The sequence below is a fragment of the Pogona vitticeps genome, chromosome 3 (genome assembly GCF_051106095.1).
Source record: "Pogona vitticeps strain Pit_001003342236 chromosome 3, PviZW2.1, whole genome shotgun sequence".
NCBI lineage: Eukaryota > Metazoa > Chordata > Lepidosauria > Squamata > Agamidae > Pogona > Pogona vitticeps.
The window spans coordinates 224,217,655-224,243,286 of record NC_135785.1 but is presented as its reverse complement, the minus strand read 5'-3'; the positions used below and the strand labels follow the sequence as shown (position 1 = coordinate 224,243,286).

At 40.9% G+C, this 25,632-nt stretch overlaps 2 protein-coding genes across 6 annotated transcripts in view; one reads left to right on the top strand and one right to left on the bottom strand.

Moving 5' to 3' along the window:
- Window positions 1-10,979: 10,979 nt before the first annotated feature.
- On the bottom strand, window positions 10,980-23,732 carry CGGBP1 (CGG triplet repeat binding protein 1). Of its 5 annotated transcripts, none has more exons than XM_020810138.3 (4): window positions 23,454-23,732; window positions 19,873-19,970; window positions 15,675-16,151; window positions 10,980-14,250 (listed from the first exon to the last, which is right to left on the bottom strand). In XM_020810138.3, the coding sequence occupies exons 2-4, from the start codon at window positions 19,920-19,922 to the stop codon at window positions 14,202-14,204; spliced, it is 576 nt and encodes a 191-aa protein (XP_020665797.1). In that variant the 5' UTR covers window positions 19,923-19,970; window positions 23,454-23,732; the 3' UTR covers window positions 10,980-14,201. The 5 variants fall into 5 exon arrangements, with proteins under 5 accessions (XP_020665797.1, XP_072850061.1, XP_072850063.1 ...); XM_072993960.2 differs by having other exon boundaries at window positions 15,616-16,151; window positions 23,454-23,723; XM_072993962.2 differs by lacking the exon at window positions 23,454-23,732 and adding an exon at window positions 22,533-23,437.
- A 148-nt stretch (window positions 23,733-23,880) lies between these two features.
- Window positions 23,881-25,632, top strand: part of ZNF654 (zinc finger protein 654) — a 32,025-nt gene continuing 30,273 nt past the window's right edge. The window contains exon 1 of the mRNA XM_072993958.2: window positions 23,881-24,383. Coding sequence (XP_072850059.2) covers window positions 24,252-24,383 — 132 coding nt within the window. The 5' untranslated portion in view covers window positions 23,881-24,251. The remainder of the gene's footprint in view (window positions 24,384-25,632) is intronic.

Here is a 25,632-nt window from a genome sequence, read left to right as displayed (position 1 = left end):
TAAATTAATCTTTATTTTATTATTTTCACCCATACCTCCAATTAAATCGTCATTCCTTATTGCATTTGCTAACATTTCAATACGAGTAATCAGACAACACAGAACTGGAGAAAGCGGGCAACCTTGTCTGGTGCCTCAGCCTAGAGCTATTTGCTCTGTCATCCCATAATTAACAATTACTGCAGAAGTGTTCTCCAAATATAATTGGTCTATTACTCCCCTAAATTTCTTTCCAAAGAACACATAGAGCATTTAAGCATTTAAAATTCCTGCCAAAATGCCGTTAACAGTAACTTTCAAAAGTAACCAAAAAAACTGGGAGGCGGAGCTTGACTGCAGTGAAGCCAGCAGCTCCCGGCAAACAGCTCCCGGGAAAAGTTGGAACTGCCCGGCTTGTCGTCCCTCTAGAAAGGGAGGGACAGAAGGAGAGGCCAGCAGAGGTCACCCCAAAGCAGATGGTGAGCCCAGAAGGTAGAAGATTTGGCAGCAACCGGGTCTTTCTTCCCTCTGAAAATTCACCCACGCACAGACCGGAGGCGGGAGGCCATTTTATGGCAGAAAGCTGCACAAACCTCCACCCCCAATTTTCCCGAGGAAGGAGAACAGAAACAACAACAAAGTAAGCCTTTGATTTATGAATAACCTCATTAAGATGTAAAAGAAACTAAAGGAAAAATACCTGACCGAAAGGAGAAAGAGGAAGCGGCGAACCGTGCATGCCAGCTTGGTTTTTTTTCCAAAGCGAACTGTCTGATAAACAGCAAGTTTATAATTAGCAAGTTGGCTCAAGGTCATTCAGATACACTGTGAGATGGAACAATTTTGTGTTTCTGGAAAAAAATCCCAGAGGAAATACTACTCAACAGGGACTGAAATATTGTAAATGCTGTGTAATCTGGACTTTTCTCACTAGTTTGAGTGAGACTTTGAGAATAATTTCTTGCCTTTGGAGCAGGAGGTATAAGCTTTTGGGAATAAAAAACAGGCGATTAATCATCAGTGTGGCAACATAGATTGAAGAGTGGCAGAAGCCAGTCGAATGGAACTTTGATAATAGAAGTGTCTTTGCTTTTGGATGGAAGAATAAATCCTGGGAGCAATGGACAGTAAATTATCAGCTCATCAGCGAGAGGAACTTAACAGAATAGACGGAGGACTTAAGGAAATCAGGTCTGGAGTTATTAAAGGACTACGATGGTTTTTCTTTTTAGGAGAGACTGGTTCCCTGTTTGATGCTTACTTTGGACTCTCTTTTGGCTGGACTGTGTGGATTTTGAGAATATTGTTATAATATCTGGGCAAGGAGGGGGAGGACATACCTAGTGGGAATGTTGCCAGACAAAGAATGGCTGGTTACCATGCAAATGACAATAATAAAAGGATTTCAGCAGGTAAATGAGCACCTCAACCAGGTAGAAGACCTGATGAAAGGGAAACCATCAGAGGTTAAACAACAACTGAATGAAATTGTAACTCCAGAACAGTTTTTATTGAGAGCGATGCCAGGTAACATAGATGGGATTAAGAGTTACCATGTGAGCTACCCAGCTATAATAGTCAGAAAAGGTGATGTTAAAAATCAGACTACTGTCCTGGATTTAATTTTATCTCCCCAAAACTGGAAGAAAATAGAGGCACAGAAATGAGAGAAGGGTACTGAGAAAATATGGAAAGTGCCAGAAACAGATATCTTTCCAGACAGGCTGAATGTATGTCCAAGGCAGAAGGAAAATGAAAGAGAGGATGTATTTTATAATTGGTCTCAATTTTTTGATAGAGTTGGAATAACTTAAATTAAAATATGAATATAAGCTGATATTTAGAGGATAAGCAAATAGTATACAGATATATATATAAAAAGAATACAAAGTTGTTTTTTGTATTGAAAAATGAATAGATCAGAGGCATGTATACTTAATATGAATAGAGTGGATGATTGTATATTCTGTGTTCTCCTATCCTCAAAACCTTTTTCCCATCCCTTACACTCCCTTTTACCTTTTGTATTCCCTACCCCATTCCTAGTAGTTTAAAAATAAAAAATATATATATAAAGTAACCAAAAAACCCAAACAAAACCCACACACCCTTTCTATGGCACGTAGTAAAAAATACGTCTACGTTGGCTTGGGCATGTCGTGAGAATGGCTGATGGTTGGATTCCAAAAAATATCCTGTAAGGAGAATTAGTGCAGGGAAACTGACCCAGAGGGAGACCACAGCTGCGATACAAGGACATCTGCAAGAGGGATCTGAAGGCCTTAGGAATGGACCTCAACAGATGGGAAACCTTGACGTCTGAGTGTTCAGCCTGGAGGCAGGCAGTGTATCATGGCCTCTCCCAATTTGAAGAGGCCCTTGTCCAGCAGGCTGAGGCAAAGAGGCAGGCACGAAAACAGCAAAATCAGGGAGCTGGACAGGGGACAGATTGCATTTGTCTTCAATGTGGAAGGGATTGTCACTCTTGAATTGGCCTTCTCAGCCATACTAGACACTGTTTCAAGACCTCCATACAGAGCACGTTACCATAGTCTCTCGAGACTGAACGATGCCTACACTAGTAAAAAATTGCATTCAGCCAGTTAAAGGTGCTTACAAGGAAACAAAAACCCCAGAATCTTGTTACGTCAGTATGTTACTTGTAATTTATAGCATTCAAGCTCTGCTTAATATTAGAAGGGAAACACTGGAAATTTTCACACAAAAAGGCAGGGATGAAGGGCAGGACAGTGTGTCTTATCTCTAAATCCTGATCAGATATCTGAAGTATTGCGTCTATATTGTAATCAGGTTGGTTGTTATAGAGGTTTGTGGCCTCGGCTACATTTGTGGTTTTACTTTCTCATATGTATGAGATTTGTTAAGACGTAAACATAAAAACCAAAACGCAAGTGCCTTTTCTGATTTCTGTGTCAAAGGCTTTTACTCACCCAGGCTTCTAATACCAGGGTGAACTTCTAAAAGCTTTGGGTTCAAAATACTAGCTTAAGAATGAAATCAATTTATATATAAAAGAAAGTGACACAATAGCAGTTTTTCAACCAGTGATGAGTGAAACAAAATATTTTGGAATCCTTTCTTTATATGTAAGTACAGTGGTGCCTCGCATAGCGAGGTTAATCCGTTCCGGATTAACCTTCGCTATAGCGAAACATCACTAAACGGAATTAAAAAAGCCATAGAAACGCATTGAACTTCGTTCAATGCGTTCCTATGGCTTGAAAACTCACCGTTCAGCGATGTTCCTGCATAGCGCCGCCATTTTCGCGCCCTTGTTAAGCGAGGGCAGGGCGCGAAAATGCGGCACGGACCTTCCGGCGGCCATTTTGGAACCGCCGATCAGCTGTTCTCCCCGGCTTCGTTATGTGAAGATCGCTAAGCGAATCGCTTAGCGATCTTCGCAAAGCGAAAAAACCCCATAGGGGCCATCGCTGAGCGAATGCTCCAGCGATGGCCCAGAGTGCCTCGTTAAGCAATTTCATCGCTCAGCGAGGCACTCGTTAAGCGAGGCACCACTGTACATCTAAAGCAGTTAAGGACATTTTGGAGATAGCTGAAAATTCATTTAAAAGTATATGCAAATTCTCAGTTTTGGCCTGTTCTTCAGTTGACAAGGCTGTCATAATTCTAACATAAATTCAGTCAGAATAATATGTACCTTCAAGTCAATTCTGATTTATGGTGACCTTTTTTTCAGGGTTTCCAAGTAGAGAATTCTCAGAAGTGGTTTACTATTCCCTTTTTCTGGGGCCATCCTGGAACGCTGCAGCTTGCCCAAGGCCACACAGGGTGGCTCTTCTCAAGTGCAATTGAAAAATGAGGAACTGAACACCCAACCATACCTAAACCACTAAGCTATCAGAATAACAACATGTCCTTAAAACAGCAGACATGTAAAGCGGCAGCAGTGATGAGTCTTCTTCCTTTCCTGCTCATTGGGCAATTGGTTCTATGCAGAGAAAGAGGACCCCAATCCCAGCTTGGTAAAATAACAGCCCATAGGGTGGGCAATGTGGCAGTTTGGCTTGTTGACTTTATCTCCTGTACAGAAGGCAGTTGGTTTCAAGGACTTCCCAGTCACACTAAATACATACTTGGGAATTTTATTAACTCTGGCTGTCTAAATATAACTTAATGTCTCAAAAGCACATACTACAGTATAGTCAGTTCTTCAGTAATGAAATTTTCATTTGGGATGGGAAAATATGTCAGTTATACAGTATTTGGATTGCTGCCCCAACTCCACAGACATTTTTGGAAACGGACACAATTCTGTATCAGGCTGAAAGACTCCCCACCCCCCACCCTTTCACATGGCAAAGTGTGACTCTAGCTGAAACCCAGTTGTGCAGCTTCATGTACACAACAGGATAATATCAGCAGTAATGAGAAACTGCTGCTGATTAAAGAAGAGTTTTAGGGTGCACATGACTCATACAAAACGCGATGAAATCACATGCATCCTGAATTTGGCAAACAAAGATTTAATCAGCGACCATTAATATTTTCTCATGATCTATTCCCCATTGCACATGCAACAGGACTTCTGCCTCTGGACAGATGTTTTCATGTGCATTTTTCCCTCTTAAAGTATTTATGCATTATCTCCATGAGTAAAGCATTCTTTGCTCATTTTTCAAGATGTGCTTTCTAATTGTGCACATTTTTTAAATATTTGCATGATTCTGTGCACATTTTTTCTTCACCCTAAAACAGCATAAGAGTTGGAAATAAACATCCCAACTGACCCCATTCCAACTGATCATCCCAGTGTGTAGGATATGCAACCATGGGCTCGAGTTACAGGAAGCCAGATTTTGTTTGAATATCAGGAAAAACCTCTTAACCATTAAAAGAAGTACAGTAATTGAACCAATTACCTGAAGAGGTGGTGAGTTCAGATAGGCACGAAGGGCGAGGGGAGAAAGAATCTGAACATTTGTCAGAAATCGCTAATTCATTGCTAATTTGTTGATTCGTCGTTGTAAAACGTGACAACGAATATGAATCAATTAAATTTTAGTGATTTTCGAGAGGTTGTCTGGGGCTGGTTCACACGCACACAAATCCATGCTGTTTTTCAGTGAACCATGCCACTGAGAAGCAGAAGTGATGAACTTTGCTTTCAAATGATCAAATCAGAGCTTGGAAATGTTACTTTTCTTTACTATAACACCTAGAATAATCTAGCCAACATACCTTGTGGCTATGCTGCTCGAGGGATTTTGCAAGCCCAACTTTTCTAAGATCTGAATCACATGCTTTCTAATCTGCAGCTTTTGGAGACAAATTTTAAGTCAAATATAGGCAGCAATAGAAATTACTTTTTTAAAAAAAAACCACAATCCTCTCTTTCTGAGAACTATTATTTGCAAAACAATGCCATCTATTGGTGGCTGAGGCTAACTTCTCACAGTCCTGGAACTTTTCCTTTTATCAAAGCTGGACATGCACACTGACTCTCTGTCCCTGCTCCCATAAATGGGATCTACCTGAAGAGCGTCAGACACCTCCATCCACATGGATCTGTCCTCACATCTCAAGAACAGTTGCAACAAAACTGTCATAAAAATTGAGAAAAGCAATTACTAAATATCCTCATACTGTACAAGCACAGAGGAAGACTGGGTGGGTAGGAAAAATCCAGAACAGAATGGCCAGATGTCCCTATTGCTACAGTTCTTCACTGGGGTCCACTTAGAAACCAGTTCAGCCTCTCAGAATATCTGACTGGCTGGTACAGCTAAGTATGTTAAAAAGTCTGCACGCTTTCACAAGGTATGAGACAGGCAGCCTAAAATGGCAGCCACATGTCACCTGGTCTCCAAGAGCCACTGCTAACAAAAGTTATCTTCTGATAAGTCCTGGACTGCCACTGTTGTTCATAGAATCCCAGAATCATAGAATAGTGAAGTTGTAAGGGGCCTATATGGCCATCAAGTCCAACCCCCTGCTCAATCCAGAAAAACAGATCAAAGTACATCTGCCAGGTTGTTGTCTACATTTCTTTTGAACGTCTCCACTGTTGGAGCACTCACCACCTCTGAAGGTAGTTGGTTTCACTGTCTTACTGCTCTAACAGTTAGGATTTTTTTCCTGACATGCAGTTAAAGTCTGGCTTCCTGTAACTTGAGCCCATTGTTGCATGTCCCTAACTCTAGGATGATCAAGAATGGATCTTGCCCCTCTTCTGTATGGCAGCCTTTCAAGTATTTGAAAAGTGCTATCATATCTCCCCTTAGTCTTCTTTTCTCAGGGCTAAACATACCAGGTTCTTTCAGTCTTTCCTCATAGGGCTTGGTTTCCAGCCCACTAATCATCTTTGTTGCCCTCCTCTGAACTTGTTCCAATTTATTATGCCATAAAAGACACAAATGATAAAACACCACCTTGCCAAATTGAGGAGCATTCATAATGGAGGATATTGAAGATAATTTCTAATTCTACTCTAAAAGCTTAAATCCAATAAAATTAATGGTTGGGAATATGGAGAAAATGTACTGGGAAAACAGAATGCAAATGTTTTCTATGTAAATTGCTTTTTTTGTCTAATTAAACTGCCACGTGTACACATCAATACAGCTGAGATGTAGATGAATTAACACAATATGCTATTAATCATATTTTTTTTTTAGTTTGGAATCCATTTGAACTTATTAGAGCAAACACATGTTGCCAAAGCCATGTGAAGCTAGGAATGGATGGAGCATTTTAGAGAAGAACTTGGGTTGGAAATGCAGAGTTCTTCACCTTCCCCATACCTAATGATTTTTTCCACATAAATCCTTTCTTCACAAGCACTAATATCCAACAGCCAGTGTTTTACAAGCCAATCTGGAGGCGAAGTGATTAAAATATAATTTGCTACATTGATAAGGGTAAACTGGTGGCGAAAGAAGCATTATGGTTCCATCGTCTATTCTGATTTACAAGGGAAAGTGTGTTGGAAATAATGTTTGCTTTAGAATGTATATTTTCACATTTAGACTTCTAAACAGGTGTAGAATACAAATTTTAAAACAAGCACTTTCTACTCCAAGATGTGACTAAAATCACATCTTGGAGTTTTTTCTCCCAATTACTCGGATCTGACTCACGACTCAGAAACCACCCATCCCTCCCTTTTTTCCTGAGGAAAAGAGTTTGTTTCTAATAGGGACTGAGACTTGGGGCTTGAAGCTTGATGCCAAAGATTCAGACTACGACTTGGCACATGGACCCAAAGACTTGTCAACATCCCTGCCCTTTGCTATGTGAAGCTTGGCATGATCCTTTTCCTTGCTGGCAATGTGGACACGGGATTTTACAGCAATATTGGGCAATGTACAGCCATTTTGAATTGTGGATACAGAAGCACAACATCCCACATTCATAAACCAGAGGGTTGTTGTTTTTTAAAAAAAGAATTGAATAATTGTAAGAGGCAAGAATTCAAACAACATGCAAGAAACATTTGAAAAAGCTGGAAAAGTGTCAGTGTTATAATAATCTATGCATAAGTGTCCTTTTATCAATGATAAAGTGGAAGTTATCTACTTATGGATAGAAATCTTCCTCACACATGACAGGGCAACACAACAGTACTATCCGTACCCTGTAGGAAGCTGAGATAGCTTGTAATGCTCCCAAAACAGGAAGAAAAGATGAAAGCTTTTTGTGCAATTAAAGCAAAATCACCTAAAACATTTTAATGCAAAAAGCACAAAATGCGCAGAATGATGGCGTTTCTAAGGGAGAAAGGTGAGACGTGGCAGGCAGAAAGAGCTGGATCGTTTGGCGGTGGCGGCATTGGATCCACTGCCAGCACCATGGATACAGCCACCTTCACAGGTTTGGCTCGCTCCAGCGCCCCCTACCACCCCCTTCTGTTCCTTCACCCCCAAGCCATCCCTTTTGTTCTACCACCCCCCTGAAAATGAAATCACCCCCTTGGGGGCGTTATCGCCCACATTAGAAACCACTGCTATACATGGTGAATCCACTATAGAACATTATTTATTCTTATATGCTGTCACGTCCCTCCTGATTTACAGCAATCTTAATAAGGTTTTCAAGGTAAGTGAGATTTTCAAGGCACTTTTGTGTTTTTATTGTCTTATCTTGTATTGGAAGCCGCCTAGAGTGGGCCGTTGGTCCAGATAGGTGGGATATAAATCAAATAAATAAATAAATAAATAAATAAATAAATAATAAATAAATAAACTAACTAACTTCTCTAAGAGTGCTGACAGTATTCCACAGAATACTGAATAATAGCTGAATTTCCCAGATTAGTACAACAGTTCGGACAGAAATATAGATACTGCAGTTACTGAAATTATATACAGTGTTCCAGCAATGTAATTGCTTTGTAGTATCATTCATATCAAGCTTTGGATGTCTTCTTCTAGCCTTTTGTCCCATTTTCTCCTTTAACTTCAGTCATGTCATGTTTTTGATGGGTGTTTAAAGCACCAGGCATAAAATCTGGAAAAAAAAAACCACTGCAAAGGCCACCTAAATCTCAAGCCTCAGCTTCAATAATATTCGTTCAGACATTGGTTCCAGAACAACTATGTTCCGTGTAGCTGAAATTAAAAAATTGGATTTGGAAATTTGTTTATATTCCAGAGAAAAGGTTGATGCTGATATTGCAGACAGAGACCAAATTGGTATCTTGGGCAAAACAAAATAGAATAGCAATACTTTTTTAAAAAGAATGATCAATGCATGACAGACATCGGAAGACTGACTGAATTCCCAATAGTCAATTTTCTTATATCTGCATTCAGTTCTCCGACTTTGTGTAACCATTCCTTCCTGAAATGTTACTGAAATATGTAGCAGACAGGGTGAATGTCAGACAATCTGGCACGAACTGAAGGTGTGTTTTATATGTAATGCTTACCTTGAATGATAATTTTTTTATATGGCCTGAAATTTCTTCTCTCCACCACTACCCCCTGGTTTCATAATGACACTTCCCACTATCATTCTTATTAATGGATGGAAATTTCAATCCAAAATTATTTCCATTGGTCCATAAAACTTTGTGCCTTCATCCAGGATGTACAATCAAGAATTTCTTATCCACTTTGTTTTGCATGTACCAATCCATCACAACCCATTGTTCTTTGTAGAGCTCCTTCTTGAGCTTTTCACATTGCATTTTAGTTTGCACCGTGAAAATATGGTGTCATTAGCAAAGATGTCCACTTATTGCTTCTTTTTAATCAAGACAACTTATGAACAAGCTAAACCCTGATTCCAATAAGGAGTATGAGAAGGGCTTCTTATCTCTCTGTGTTGTGAGAATCATCCTTTCATTTCTCCTCTATACTACCTGTAATACAATAGACATAGAGTAGACTTTGGTGTAGATGGGCAGGGTATAAATCTAATAAACAAACAAACATAACAAAAGCTGGATTCTTCTCTCATAAGGGCTAATTATATTCAAGAGCCTGTAATGAGGCACTTTTGTCAAGTGATTTCAAAAATCACCAGACCATCCTACCCATATGCCTACTGGCCCTCTCAAATAAAATAAAATAAAATAAAATAAAGAAATTCAGAAGTTCATTAAGGCAGGATTTTTCTTTAGCAAGACTTGGAATGCAAACTCATGCATATCTACACGGAAATAAGTGTCATTTAGATCAGGGACTTGCTTTCCAGAGACATTGGTTAGGATTGCAACCTTATGCTTCTGTAAGTCTGAGGAGGTTATTTTCAACCAGGCTAATTTTAGGGAGAGGTCATACATTCTCTCAGAAGTGTTTTCCTATTTGATGTCTTTACAAACTTAAAAGGTAGGTGCTAAGGTATAATTTAATTGTATAGCTTCCCCTTGTAAACATTGTTTGCTCTTTTTTGTACTATCACCCACATCTTCAGCATCATAATTGCATTTCAAACTACTGTTAACCTGTTTTGATTTAGATTTGCCACCAATTATAAAATTGGATTGGTCATGTTTTATATGTGCTCTTTGTGGGTGTGCATGCTTTCAAGTGTGTTTCTCCTGCATTCAAAATCATAAGTTTATCTGGGATAAAACATTTTACCATATGCCTCTAAATTGTCCAAGGTTAGTAGCCATAAGACAGTGTGCAGTATAAGGCTTCTTGAACTGATGGCCGAGACATCTTTGGTTGATAGTCATTAAGGAAAGAGATGAGATTCCAGTGGGTCTGAATGCCTATCACGTTCAGTTTAAGCCATCTTTTAAACCAGCATGAGATGGTTTGACAGTACCAAAATTCATATGTTGAGTTTTTAAGGTAATACAAAACTTTTTGCTTTGCTGCCACAGGCTAATATGCCTACTTCTCTGGGAATGAAAATATTTTTTCTTATCTCATAGCAAGAGCTGGAAACTAAGAAAGGTGCAAGAAACCTACTGTAATTCATTTGCCTGAGATCTTTCATGCTCTGGTTTTGCTCTTGCTAATCATCTGTAAAAATGAACCTGAAGGAAATATTGCTGCTTCTTTTTGCTTCTTGTACTGAGAAATTACTGCCTGGAAAACTGTAATGGAAACCAGAGAACAGTTAACCGTTTCAAAATCTGAAAGATTACCATCAATTTTAATGGTATCTAGTTTTATCAAAAACAGTTGCAAAAGGTCTTGGCTTCTTATTTTCATTTGGATATAAACAGATCTAAACATAGATCAGAGTGGTTGTTGTGGGTTTTTCGGGCTCTTTGGCCGTGTTCTGAAGGTTGTTCTTCCTGACGTTTCGCCAGTCTCTGTGGCCGGCATCTTCAGAGGACTGGTATCGCTTAGATGATTTTCAGCTCCAGTAAGGAAACAACAACTTATACTTGTGTAACTGTCATGCTAAGAAAGAACACCATACACTTGGATGAAAAAAACTCTGCACCATGTAGTGGAAAGCAGGAAGGAAACAGATAACCATCATCTTACTACTAACATTCTGCTTGGTACACCTGCTATCTTTCATAGTTCTAATTCAACATTTTATTTTAAAGGTAGTCCTTCTTTCAAAATGTTTTATTTTGTAAAGTTAACACAGAACTTTAAAAACAAAGACAATGAATACTTAACATGCATAAGCCAACAAAATCCAAAAACAGAATAGTAAAAAAAGATAGCAAGATTATTCATACAATCTGCACCTATAAATAACTGGTAATTGTTAGCATGTTATAATAACATTTCTTATTTCACCCAAGAAAAAAGGTTATCCTGGAGACATAAAATCAAATTCAGTACTTCACTATCTAATTTTGCATGGTTAAAACTTTAAAAAAAAATCTTTTGGAGTTTTTGAACACCCAGCCTAACAACATTCCTAAGTTAGCAAAAAACGCTTTGCCTTCTGTTATATTGTAAGCTAGACTGGTTGAGTCAAGCAGGATCAATCCATAATGAATAACATCTTAAATTTAATTACTGACAAAGATTCAGGTTTGGAAATTTGGTGCCTAGTTTTCAGAAGATATTTAGGTAGCCACATCTTACCACATATGAAAGATAGCGAACTGGACATACACTAGGCCTCAATTCTATATACACTTACCTGGTGATAAATCCCATTTAACATAATGGGACACATTTCCAGATGGACATGTATACAATTGAGTGGTAGTTGGCTGGCCCAAAAGAGATCCTTGACAAAAGACAACAATGGCTAAGTTTCATTGCCTTCCTTGGGCACCAACTGCCAGGAACTTAGCCTGGATTCAACTCATTATTATAAGCCACTCCAATCCTCCACTTTCCAATAATCTAGGGTTTGAATGGTATGTTAACATCTAACAGCATGAACAGTGCTGCAATTAATGTATGGTTTAAATTCCTAACATGATGTCCTCCTTCTCTCACACACACACATATATACACACAGCTTTGGCATTAAGAAAGCTCAGAAAGATTTCTGTCTGAAAACGAGGGTCTTCTACTCAATGGAATGGAGAAAAAGGAATAATGATAAATTTCAAGATTCATATCTTTGTGGATGAACTCCATCAATGCAGATCATCTATTTACTTAGAACCAAGTATCATGGAATTCAACAGAACATACTTTCCATTATATTTGCACAAGACTGCCATCTTGGACTATTCTGAAGATAAATCATATTTAACCTACCATTCAGATTAAATCTGTAAAATATTATATGAATATCAACAACTTGGCAGTAATCTTTTTTAAAGAAAATTCAGTGTTAACTATCCACAAAAATCACATGAAAACAATTGAATGTGTCAAACTAGACTATCTACTGCATATTTAGATAAGTTGGGCTCTCCATGACAAACTGATGCTGTCATGACCCAAATGATGATTACAATTTCTTTAAAATACTTTCTTAAGTTGCTTCTTTCCATAATTAATACTGTTTGCCTAGATCAATGATAAAAATCTGCAGCTTTGCTTCTCTTAGACAGCATATTGGTATCTGGTGTTAGTCTTTCACAATTTACTTTGCAGTTTTGAGAAGAGTAAGATCACATACAAGTACCAAATTGTTAATCTTTGTTGTGGTGCAACTTTCAGAAGCACAGAGACACACACAAATCACCACTCTGCATATGAACTGGAAGTGTGAAAAATAAATGTGTAGCCACAAACATGCCCTTTGCTGGCATGCCTTTGCAAGCATGTGAGGCTGTCCTATGAACAGAAGCAGCAAAGCAGCACAAAGAAATAATCCCATGAAATACAGCACATGCATTTCCCATTACCTTACATACATGGCATCTATTCCATTACTAGACATCATACATAACACAAAGATGAATGAGGAAGACAGGAAGTACACATGTATGGATGGCATTGCTTTGTAGTCTCCTAATCCAACTAACACACAAAAGAGTTAGTAGATAAGCAAAAATAATAAAAATGAAACAAGGTTTTACAGAGCTAACCTTGCTCTAACAATTCCTCTCAAACAAGGCAGACAGATGAGTAAATTATGCTACATTTTAAAATATACAAAATATCTGCCAAAAAAAGCGCCAAGCACAAAATAGGTACTTTTTAAATGGTATCTCTTTTGCAAAGAAAGCAGGACATTGTTATAATGTTTATTTATCATCATGAGCTGTGTTCACAGTGAGTAACAGGGACTGAGCTAACCCTAAAACTTTACATTGGCATGTCTGCTTATGAAATTGATGTGCCACAGCTGCAATTCTAATAAAGCAAAACACTTAAAACAAAACTGCACTGGACTCATGCACCTCTGCATTTGAGAACAATTCTGCTGCATGTCTTTCATCTATACCAGAATATGCATGCTGTGTGCCAGTTGCATTTTGTTCAAGAAATGATTTCTGAGGCTGTGGTTCTTTTTCAGATAGAGGTAATAAAGCCCAAGGCTTGTTCAACAAAAGAAAAACTTTGTATGTGCTACAAGTTATATATGAAAAATCACAAACGTTATTTAGATTTAGATCAGGATGATCCGGCAAGTACAGGGGGAAGAGAGGGCAATGGAACAAGGATGCTTTTCCAGTCACTGGACACACAGGATGGGGAAGAAGACCTAGCAGACCTAACTGTACTTGAAGCAGACCCCCTAAAATCAATCGAACTTAGTTAACTGTAACTTGAATGAGTCTAATTTAGTTACAACTTAGACTGGATTCCAAATCAAAGAACAGATGTTGCTTACACATATCTGTTAAAAATGATAAATATTTTAAGATGAAAACTACCATTTTTGATAAGCAGGCTCTAAGTGCCAGAGTACAATCACAAAATCTTCCCATATGCTCTATGGGAATTTTCAGTGTGGAACTAAATAGCAGACAGAATGCAGCCCATTCTGTTCCACCTTCAGTTTTAGTCCAAGGCAAGGGTCAGGAGTATGGAGAGAGGAGAAATAAAATATTTTTAAACTCAGACCAGACCTCTACTGTGAAAACTCCCACTCTTTTTATGCTCACTGAATTGGGCTGTGTAGTTTAATGAAAACAGGCTAGAGGTGGAAAGCACTATGCTTGTAATTCCAATGAGAAAGGGTTCAGCATTTTTTGTTTCCATAGGAGAGATAAGAGGATCCCGTGTTGTTGTTAATGACTGCCTTATGAATATTTCAGTTACAAATTACAATTCCCCAAGAATGCAGTGCTGTTTGGAAACAACTTCAAATAAGAAAATGGAAAAGAGATACCAGTAACTTTGCGTCACTTTGGGAAATTGTATCACACAGGCCTCAAGTGAGAAAAGTTCGAAACCATTAGATATTCAAATGGATAAACAATTCCAGTTACTTGAGACAGCTTTGAAGATGAACCTAGGCAGAAAAAGAAATGGATCGTTAGACAAGACCAAAATCTCTGTAGAAACCTTATTTGCTAAACAATGCCATCTATTTGCAGCTGACTGTATGAATTTACTCTCACTGGCCTGCAACTTTTCACCAATCAGCTACAACAGAGGTGGGCAGCACCAGTTATCCAATCTATCCCCCAAGATTGTGCTGCTGCAACTGTACAGGTATGTCACAGAACATCAGAGAACCCTCCTGCTATGCATGAAGCCCACTTTTCTAAGAGCCTCTCCTTCCTTTCTGCAAGGAGAGATCTTATTTTGCGGTACTGCCAAAATCAGTGATATACTTCTAACCTAGTGGTTCCCAACCTTCAGTCCCCAGATGTTCTTGGACTAAAAGTCTCAGAAGCCTTTGTCACTAGCTGTGCTGGCCAGGATTTCTTCACTCAGATGACGGTGCAACCCTTTGCTTTTACTGGGATTTTCCTCTGCATTTTTACAACCTCTGTTAGCTGTGCTAGATTTTCTGCATCCAGAAACCAATTTTTTTTAAAAAAATCAGTTTTCAGAATGACAGAATCCAAAAGAAAAGTTTAAGACTGGGATAGGTTTCTGCACCAGCAGAACTACAATATTTGCACTGGCACATATTGTATAATGACATCCCAACAAATGGATATAAATTTATGATAGAGGACACAGGAGGCAAATTTACACGAGAGAATTTATGCTGAGGATGCAGACCCAGCAAACAGGACACATGTACATACTAGAGATGAGAGCTTTGTGCTTCATTCTAAGCAAGGCACCACAGGTGGAGCTGAGTTCCATCTCCCTCACCACAGGCTGCCTGGTCCACTTACTGGGCTCTGCATGCTGTTGGGTCCTTCTTTGGTAATGGTACTCCAGTCCAGGCAAGAGCCCAGCCAGCCTTTCTCTGCCTCCTCAGGCAGCCAACTGCTCTGGTGAGGAGGCAGAGCAGAGAGTCTCCCTTCACAGCCAACGAGTGGTTGGCACAAAACTCTCATCTCTAGTACATACTGATGGCTACAGACAGAAATCAAGACTGTTTAGTGTATTTTTGCCTAGCTTGCTAATTTGTATTTACAGTGTTATGTGGAAGGAACAGAAGGAATCAGATTTTTTCTACAATATCAACTGAGTGTAAAACTTTCTCAGTAACTTGGTACCTTCCTGTCACCCCCTGCCCAATAAGATCAAAAACATTTTACACCCACTCTTGTAATACTAGGGCTACCAACTCTTTGTTGTACATCATTGCATTTCTGCAATAGATTGTCATTTTATAATGCAAAAACCATGACATAACATTGCATAAATACAAAAATAAACCACATCACTGTTATGTAACAGCAACACTCCACACCTAGAGCCACATAGCTTTCCTCTTAGTGGTCTTCACTCTTGATCAGAGGATGTGCGTACCCATCCGGCAAGTAGGTTTTCCTTAGCTGATCTGCCTTGGGTATGGAATTTCCATTCTTCACGTGGCGAGAGAGGAAAGCTCTCACGGATGGATGATCAGCCTTCTCAAGAGGAATGTTAGCTTCCAGAAACATTTTTACGAAGTCCTGGATGACCCCGGGTTTCTCTGTCTGGGCTGCACTGTTGCACTGCAAAGAGGCAGTAAGAGTCCGTGGCTTCTTCCTGGTACTTTGTTCTTCAAACTCCCCTTTGCGTTTGGTGTGAGTTTTGGATTTGAGATGGTCATTGATGGCAGACTTGCGCACGTGATTCAGGACCACATTGCAGAAAGTGCAATACAGTTTCCCTCCATCTTCATACAGTTCACTGCCAAACTCTGTGACACGATCCTGAGGAGTCACATACAAAGCGGTCTTGGAACGGCTCCGGGAGGGAGGTGGCTTCACATCAAATCGCTCCATTGCTGTCTTCAGTAAACTGAAAATGAAACACTTGTGTTACATCCGTGTTTCTCTTGCAGTCCTAAATAGGTCATTTATTTAGGTTTCAATATTATGATACTTTGCAAAATGTACACTTCAATATGCCTGGTAAATAAAACTGAATACTATGATGCTCAACCACATATTGTTCAATGTTCCTACATGCATGCCAACATTACATTTGCCAACAATTTCCTTTGCTGAACACAACAAAACACACAGATTTCCTTTGCAAGCATAAATGTTGTAGTCCATACAAGGTTCTTAATCAGAATGTGATAGATGTTATCTGACACAAGACAAGTATTAAGGCAAAGTAGTTTTAAAGACATTGGATTGTATGCAGAATTTATTCTCCAGAAAGGAAGGAAGTGGGATGCCAATTGCTCTTTCCACTTATGGTCCCTAGTTTGATCCCAGGGACAGTTCTGTAGGTTCCCCAAACTTCCAGAGCAGATTTCTAGGACCCCCAGGAAATTACAGGGGAGAAATAATTGACAAAAATTGCCTCTTCTATTCAGTCTGGGAAATCATCCAGTTCACAGTGTTCTATATCATACAAATCTGGAACCAAGCCATTGTTTAAAATAGATGGAACCCTGTGTGAGACACTGGCTGAAATTTTGTTGTGTAAATTTCCACTGGCACATGCGGATATTATCATTGCTATGGGCTTTTATCTCTCATTCAAGCTTCCTATCCTCCTCCTATCGGGTTCAGAGGCTCCCTAGGGATCCTTTTTGTCCCAGGGAAACCTTTTGGAGCCTCAAGATGAGGGTGAGCCTTTAATATTCAAAAACTGCTGCTGGACCACTGCCAGTGAGATTGGGGCCACTGCAAGCATTCCAATAGGTTTTGGATCTTAAAGAACTCCTCCCCAAAAAAGGCACCCAAAGGCTTTCCCAGGACCAAAGGAATCTGTAGGGAGCCTCAAAACCTGATGTGACGGTGGCAAGAATATGAACTAGGGATAAAAGATTGTGGCTGATTATGTCAGCAGCCTTGTGTAGCTCTAACCAGCCACACTGGTTCATGGTTCTTGTTAAAAGCTGTTTATCTTTCCAAACACAGGCTTGGAGATCAAACAAATAAATAATTTGCTTAAGTATCATTGAAATCAACTTAGCTGTACTAGGTTACAACTTTGGTTTCAAAATTTCATGGTTTTAAAAATAAATTTGAGTGATAAAAAATGGGAAAATACTCATTTGCTTGTTTATAATACAAAATGAAGAAGGCAGAGAAAGTATTTGAAAAACACAAGCTGATTTTGATTGCTATATCATTTTATACCTTTCAAAATCAAAGCCTCCAGAAATTTCAGGTATTTACCTCCAATTTTTAGTCCAAAAGTAAAATACTGTAGCATACAGCAATTTGCAGCTTTACAGGTCATATCCATAGGATTTAATTATTAGTACAGTGGTGCCCCACACAGCGAGGTTAATCCGTTCCGGATTAACCTTCGCTGTGGGAAACATCGCACTACGGAACACAAAAAGGCATTAGAACACATTAAACAGCGTTCAATGCGTTCCAATGCCATAGAATACTCACCGTTGTGCGATGTTTCCCAGGGGTCGGCAGCCATTTTCGCGGCCTCCCCTTGCACAATGAGGGCGCCAAAATGGCTGCCATCAGCTGTCCGGCGGGTCCAAAATGGCCGCCGGAACAGCCGAAAGGGGCCGGGGCGCAGCGTATTCGCGCCCTTGGTAAGCAAGGGAGCGCGCGAAAATGCTGCCGGAAGCCCCGAAATGGTTGCGCGCAGCCATTTTGGGGCTTCCGCAGCGTTTTCGCGCGCTCCCCTTGCTTACCAAGGGCGCGAAAACGCTGCGCCCCGGCCCCTTTCGGCTGTTCCGGCGGCCATTTTGAAGCCGCGGAACAGCTGATCGGCAGGTTGCAAAGCGAAGGTCGGTAAGCGAGCAGCTTACCGACCTTCGTTCTGCGATTTCCCGCCTATATGGGCACCGTTTTGCGATCGCATTTGCGATCACAAAAATGGCCTCGTAGAGCGAATTCATCGCTCTACGAGGCGCCCGTTGTGCGAGGCACCACTGTATATGAAATTACATACTGTAGAGCACAATACAGTGGTGTCTCGCTTAGCGATTGCTTCGTTTAACGAAGAATTCACTTAACGATGTATTTCTTGGAGGAATTTTCCTCACCATTTAACTATGTTCTCTATGGGGGATTTTCACTTAATGATGTCCGTTTTCGCTCATTTTTAAGTGTCTTAAAATGTTTGAAACCTGTTTTAAATGCTTGGAATTGGTAGTCCACCTTGTGAAACATGTGCAAACTTAATTTGGCTTTGTTCTGAGTCTTCGTTAATTTTTGGTGATTTTTTTGTTTTTCCCCTTTAAATCCATTGAACTGTCCATTGGAACAGATTAACCGATTTTTTGTTTTTCCCCTTTAAATCCATTGAACTCTCCATTGGAGCGGATTAATCGGTTTTCAATACATTCCTATGGGAAATGGTGTTTCAACGATGTTTTCCCATAGCGATGTTTTTTTTGGAACTAATTAACATCGTTAAGCCAGGCACCACTGTATACTTTTCTATACAGTTGCTACTATTATGCTGAGTGTCCCATTTTTGCCTCTCTAACTCAGGTGTGCTATAATGTGGCTAGCTTACACAGATTTTGGAGGTTTAAGTTCCATTTTCATCTGCACCTGAGAACATGTGAACTAACTCACACAGATGATTTCCAAGATTTCTAAAGACTTAGGTCCGTACTAGGTATAATTACAAACCTGACTGTTAAAATGAAATTGCTCAAATCATACATAAGACAGAATGGAGAAGACTGTGTTCTTTTCTTTTCTTTTAAAACTGATTTCTATACTGCCTGATAATTGAAGCTATCACACTAATTCACAAAATGAAACTTTAGAACATATAATACAGAAATATATCACAACACATAACAGTTTCCCTCACTTGATCTCCCAAACAATAAATATTTTGGGGATATTTAATGTCATTTGATGTTGTACGATAATTAAATAATTTAAATATATTTAAATAAAATAATTATTTAATAATATATTTATGATTATTACTGTAGAAAACTAGAATTTCTACGGTTGCTGGTAAGCCTTTTCTTGAACTAATGAAGCAACATATGCTGAATGGGATGAAGTGAGAGTATTCTTTGTGAAGCTCAATGAAAATAAATATTAAAAAATAAAATATGTTCCTTTTTTAAGAATAAAGAGTGACCTCTAATGGCTCATTCTGAGTGCAATATTACCAAATGTATAAATCCTACTTCCTAGACAATGATTAGCAAATGGCATTTTCAAGTATATGTTGATAATTTAGAAAAGGCAGCTGCCCCCCACCTAAAACAAATGCCTGTTCCTGTTTGGGATTTGTCAACAAAATAAGTTATTTTCTTTGGAGGAAAAAAACAACTTATCCAAATGTGTGTACGGTATCCTTTTTGTTTAAATCAGCTTCAAAAATATTTTGCATACTCATGGTATTACAGGGAACATAAAAAAAGGTATATCTCAATTCCATTAGCCTGGGTAGCTTGATCTGTGTGCAAGATAAGCCAAATAAAAGTCAGTGAAAGCAAGCAGAAATTCATGAAATACTTCAGACTCTGTCCCTCCCCCTTCAAACATTTTTGACATCTAATCTCCTTCTTTCTCATCATTTCTGAATTTCAAACATTTTTATACATCTGTCGTACACTCACCATCCTACTACTGCATCAGCCAGTTGATCTTCGGTACCATCCTCATGCATGGTCCACCTCGCCAAATTTGTGAACCATAAAATCACAACGGGATCCACCTGCAGATTATTTAGCCACCACTTAGTCCAGTTCTTGCAAACTGAAGACAAGTCAGTCCACAAATTTCCTTAATTAAATGCTTAGCGTCTACAGGCTCCAGTGTTAGCAGGGTCTAAGGATCATTTCCCAGCCCCCAGACTCTCCATGGGTCACTTCAGCCTCCCCCAGGTGAAACTGAAAGTGACTGGAATGTTGCTTCCAAAAATGGAACTCTTCCAATTGGAAGGGGAATTGTTTATTTTATTTAAGTTAAAACAAGGTATGGGATGGCATGCCTTGTTTTAGAGAACAATGCATAGTTCTCTGTTTTTTGGAGGAATGAAAAATGGGGGCCAGCAAAACACCTTGAGGGGCTGTATGTCACTTTTCCAGCAAAATTTTCAACATTAGAGAATGGAGATGCTATTAACTACACAAGTAACCCCAAGCTATTATTCAATATTTGCCTTGTCACTTGCAGGCTAGTATTTAGGTGGTATTCAGACTTTAGGAACACTCCCAATTCTGTCACACAGCTTGCATATTATATGCACCAGGCCCTTTTATTTCCCTTCCTTCTGTATATGATCTCATTTATGAAGTGGCACACTAGTCCAACACTTCATTTTGTGGCCTCCAGGTGCATCCAAGCTCTGCGGGAACAATCATGTGAACTGTACACCAGCATGATCAGTCATCAGAGCAGAGCCCTCACTTCCCATCCATGGACAGCAGTGAAAAGAGTGATGCCCACTGCTCCATCACATGAAGGGGAGTGCCCCTCATGCTGTTATTAACCTAAATCCCAAAGGACAAGCCAAATCAGAGTTGGGTTGCTGTTTAAAAGAAAGTGATGTAAAGCAAGCCAGAGAATTCTACAAACATTAGCACCCTTTCGCCTGCTGCACATGACTGCTCTGTATCTCTCCTCTCCCCATTTGCCACATAGAGCACATAGTGTATCATCCCATTGCCTGTGCATCCCCTTACTGAGGCTACTTTATCATTTAACAGAAAGTACAGTAATTATCCTTCAATGCCCCCAGAGCCTTCTTTTATAACAAATGTCACAGAAGAAGGTACTTCCATCTTTTTCAATGCATATTTATGGGGGAAGTGGGAATTTTAATCCACATTAGTACCATTTTAGAAAATTGATCTGGAGGATGTGATTTTGTTTAATTCAATTTCTAAAACAGTACCCCGTTTGGGCATAGGCAGATGCAATGAGAAAATGGTGCTCTTCCTTCCAGCAGGTACTGGAAAAAGTAATCTAATCAGGAAAATTAATCTATTTATTTGATTACTGCAAGCCTCTGCATTGAAAGAAAAAGTTAGAGAATCTCCTTTTCATCTCTATTCTCTTGTCACAGGGCATGATTTTATAAACTAAATCAAAGAAACAGCACCTCTTGGGAGAGTTGGAAAATATTTTCGTCTTCATATTTGCTTCAAAACAACACTTTCTCTATCGGAAATTCTTTCCCAATTCTACTTTGAAGGAGAGTCTGATAACTCAACAGTGAAATCAAACCACTCAGCTTGCGGTCTGAAAGCTCACCTGCATTCTGTGGTTGAACTCTGGGTCTTGGAGCAGGATTTTGCCTGAGAGTAATACCTTGATGGTACTCTATTTTTATGCTAAAACCTTGTATATGTATACAATAAATTTCTGTTGGTCCTTGACTATAATGAAGTTATCCTACTCATCAGTAAATTTGGGTCATGTTTTTAAAACTGTACATAAGGACACAAGAAGAGCCCTGCTGGATCAAGCGAAGGGCCTATCTAGTCCAGCTTCTTGTATCTCACAGTGGCTGCACCAGATACATTTCTCTGAGGATACATACTTTGGTTTAATATTTTTCTGTACCACTGGGATACTACAAATGTTGTATTCATGCTACCTGCATATCCTCATTGGGTAAAAATTATGAGGCACAAGGGCGCCAACTGTGAAACAGCACCTCTTTCAGTCTGAAATTCATCCTTTCAAAAACAAAGGGCAACAGAAACATGTGGGAAGAGACACGATCCCTGAGTAGAAATGGTGTTAACATGGAACACCAGACATTTATTTCATTTTGTCTTGCTTTTTAAATATAAACTGTGGCTAACTTCAGTACTTTGGCTGCAAAAAACCTGCCAGATTCACAAGTATACATACTTCAGGTATCTATTCCTGCATCACTATGAGCTGGTACCATGATTTCATGATGTACAGTAATTCAGGGCTAGAACAGGAGCTATGAGTGGATGCACTGGGGAAGGGTTTGTCTGCTAAATAAAAAAAAATGTCACAAGGACTTTGGTAGATTAGTCGGCTCCTCTTTCAATACCAATGCTTTCATTGATCAAAACACGGCTAAATAAATTATTGTTAAACATGTTTTCTCTTCTAAAAATCTTAAAATAAAAGTGCAGAATTTGGGTGATATGATGTACACAGTGGAAAGCTCAGAAGCACACCAGTACTCAGGATTCCATTTAATAAACTGTATACATTTTTTTGCTATTTAGAAAATGATGGATAAATTTGAACAAATTAACCTACAACCCAGACTAACCTGCTTCATACCTACATGAACGTACTGAAAATTAAATACTGTACAGTGCAATCTTCTGCAGGTCTACCCAGATGCAAGTACCCCTAGGATCCATACAAGGGTACATCAGACTACATCCTTAAAACCCTTCACTAAGCCTGCTTATTTACAAATAAGGTTCTAATACTTATGAGTGTTTTCATAGGAAAACACTCATAAGACTGCAGTCTAACACTAACCTGGAAGTAAGATCCACTGAAAGTAATGAGACCTACCCCTGACTTAAAATGTGTGTAGCCTCACACTATTGACTATTAAACAATATGGCAGCCCAGCCTCTGAAGATTCTTGGAGTTGCACATGCAGAAGGAAGCCCCCTCAACGCCTCTCCCTATTACACATCTCAAGAACAATGCACATCTTTTTGTTCCGAATGCAAATTTCAACAGGCATATACTGCTGCACTACTAAATTGTCTCGCCTCCAAAAGCCAATATTGAAGTGATTTACATATTTTTTCCCCAACTTCGAAATTTCTGATTTTTCTCAAAAGGAATCAGCAATCCCAGGGATGGTTTACACACTCCTCCATATCAAATAAAAGGGTTCAAAAGGATCCCCCCACACTCCGAAATAAAGCTGGTGTTCTCTCTCCCTCCCTCCCTCCCTCGCAGGCCTTATTTTAATCCAGACCCAGAGTTTCTTTCTCCATCACCCGAATTTTCTCTGCCCCCCCTCCCTCAAACCTAGCTATTCATTTCACACACCCCTCAGACAGCCAGGCCGCCCTCTGGTCAGCCCCCTTCCGCACAATCTGCTCTTTCTCTCCCCTCCCGCCTCTGTTCTTGGGTGGGAAAGCCAACGGGGCTGGGGGCGGAGGGCAGGCAGGGGCATTATAGCTGTCCACCTCCCACCCCCACACCAAACAGGAAACCTCTCCCTCAACCTCATCCTTACAGCTCCTAAGAGCGCCGGGCTCTGTTTCCCGCAAAGGCCAGGGACGCAGCTCCGACCCGCTGCGCGCTCTCCCTCCAGCCCCCGCGACGGCGCGGAGCAGACTCGGCGGAGCCGCTCGCCAGACAAGCAGGGAGACAGGCGGGCGGGCGGGCGGGCGGACGGGAGCGAACGGGCGGGGAGGGAGGGGAAAGGAGGTGGCGGAACGGAGCGGTTTCCTCTCTCCGGCTAGACAAGGAAGGCGGGATGTTGGCCCTGGCAACCCCGTCGCCAACCAAAACGTAGATAAGAGCCAGGGAGCCCATAGGAGAAGGGGAAAAAGCGACGCCATCCTCTGTGGCTGGCGCTGAGAAGAGTGGCGTTTGTTTCAGCCAATCGCCGAGCAGAAGGAGCGGAAATCGTCTGGCTGTTACAGCCTACCCACCAGGAGGAGGAGGAGGAGATGTTTACTTTGAAGGATGAAATGTGGGTCCAATCGCTAAGGGCAGAGGTGGAGCTTAGCGATTTTGATCGATCTCACTCCCTGCCAATCAAAAAGTGCGACCGAAAGTTCGGCATGGAATAGGGGGAGGCAGTCTCCAATCGGTTGCCGGAGAAGCGGAGTTGTGCCGAAAGGAAGGTGCTGTAGGGTCAGAGGTTGACAGACCGGCGATTGACTGACAAGGCAAAGCACCAGTAGGAGCGCGCCATGGGCGTAGTGCCGGAACTAAGAAACGTCGCCGAGGGGGCGGGTCATCCGGCCCATTGGGGCGGGGGAGGGAGGGTGGCAGAGCTCGGTACGCGCAGGGCGGCCGGAGCAGCATGGCGGAAGACGAGAGCGACCAGGAGTCGGAGAGACTCGGCGAGGAACTCGAAGCCATTGCGGGGCCGCGCCTTCCTGCCGGCTTATCGCCGGCCTTGAGCAGCCAGTATTACTGCTACCGCTTCTGCCAGGTGAGCGCCTGGCCCCGCCCCCTCTAGGTTGGCTGACACTTGGCCGGGGGCGGTGAAGAAAGGGAAGGAGGAGGGGGGGGGACGTGCGAGGGACTCGGTCCTGGGAGTATCGGCGGGTGCGGTGGGGCCCTCCCCAGGCCGCCCCCTTGCGAGGAGACGGCCCGACGGTCGAAGCTGTGGGGACGAGCGAGCGACCGACGCTGCAACCCCTTCTTCGCCAAGGCGGGAGGTGGGGGGGGGGTGAGAGAGAGGAAGAGAGAGAGAGAAAGAGGTTTCCCCGTCACTTTCCTCTTTTCTTTCCTCAGCCTTCTCTCCCCCGCCCTCCACCCACACGGCGTCAAGAGATTCCCCAAGACTCTCTCCTTCGTTGCCATTCGTGAAGGGCTGGGGGAAAGTTGGTCTCCCCAACGCCCGCCCCCCTCCCTCAGGAATTCTTCTCTCTCTCTCGTCCTCCTTGTCTCTGACCTGTTCTTGTTCGGGCGGGGAGGTTGTTAACGTTACTGGCCTCTCTTGAGTAGTCTGACCTAGGAATTCACCTCTAGTCATCTCTTTTTTTGGGGGGGGGGTCTGTTGTTGAGGCAGGCGGGGGGGGAGAGACTGAGGGACACCCCCTTCCATCCTTTCCTCAGTTCGTCTCTTGTAGAAGCTGGGTAGGGTGGGGGGGTGTCTCCCCCAAGTGAGGAACACCCCGGATGCTCCTGTCAGTGACGAGGGTGGTATTGTTTACGGATGTTGTGCCAAAAAGAAAGGGTGGGTCTCTTCTAGGCAATCTTTTCTGGCCTTTGAGGGTTTTTTTTTTTTAAATAAACGCTGATTTCATTTTATTTTTCTTCTCCTTGTATTTTTATTTTCGTAAGGGAGTGATAGTCCAAACATATTAATGGAACTACTATGAATCCTATCCAATTTACCCTGATTGATCAGTTGAAAATGTGATATCCTTTAAGACTGTGTATGTGCTCAGAAGGGATGCTTGGTTAGCTCTCTGGTCTTAATTTATTACTAAATTGTGTAACTGCTCAAGTATTGGTGACCAGTACTCTTTTTTTACTGGTTAATAATGCAGCTTACCCTGTGGTATTCAGTTCTAGTGCAGAACATGTTTTGAAACAAGTTCTGTTGTATTTGCTAATAAATGGGTTCTCTTATTTCAGAAGAGACACGTGCATATTTAAAATGGTTTGTGAAAAGAATCATGTGTGCAGGTGGTTCTCTTCATAATCTGATATTGTAAAGCAGTGTTGTATCC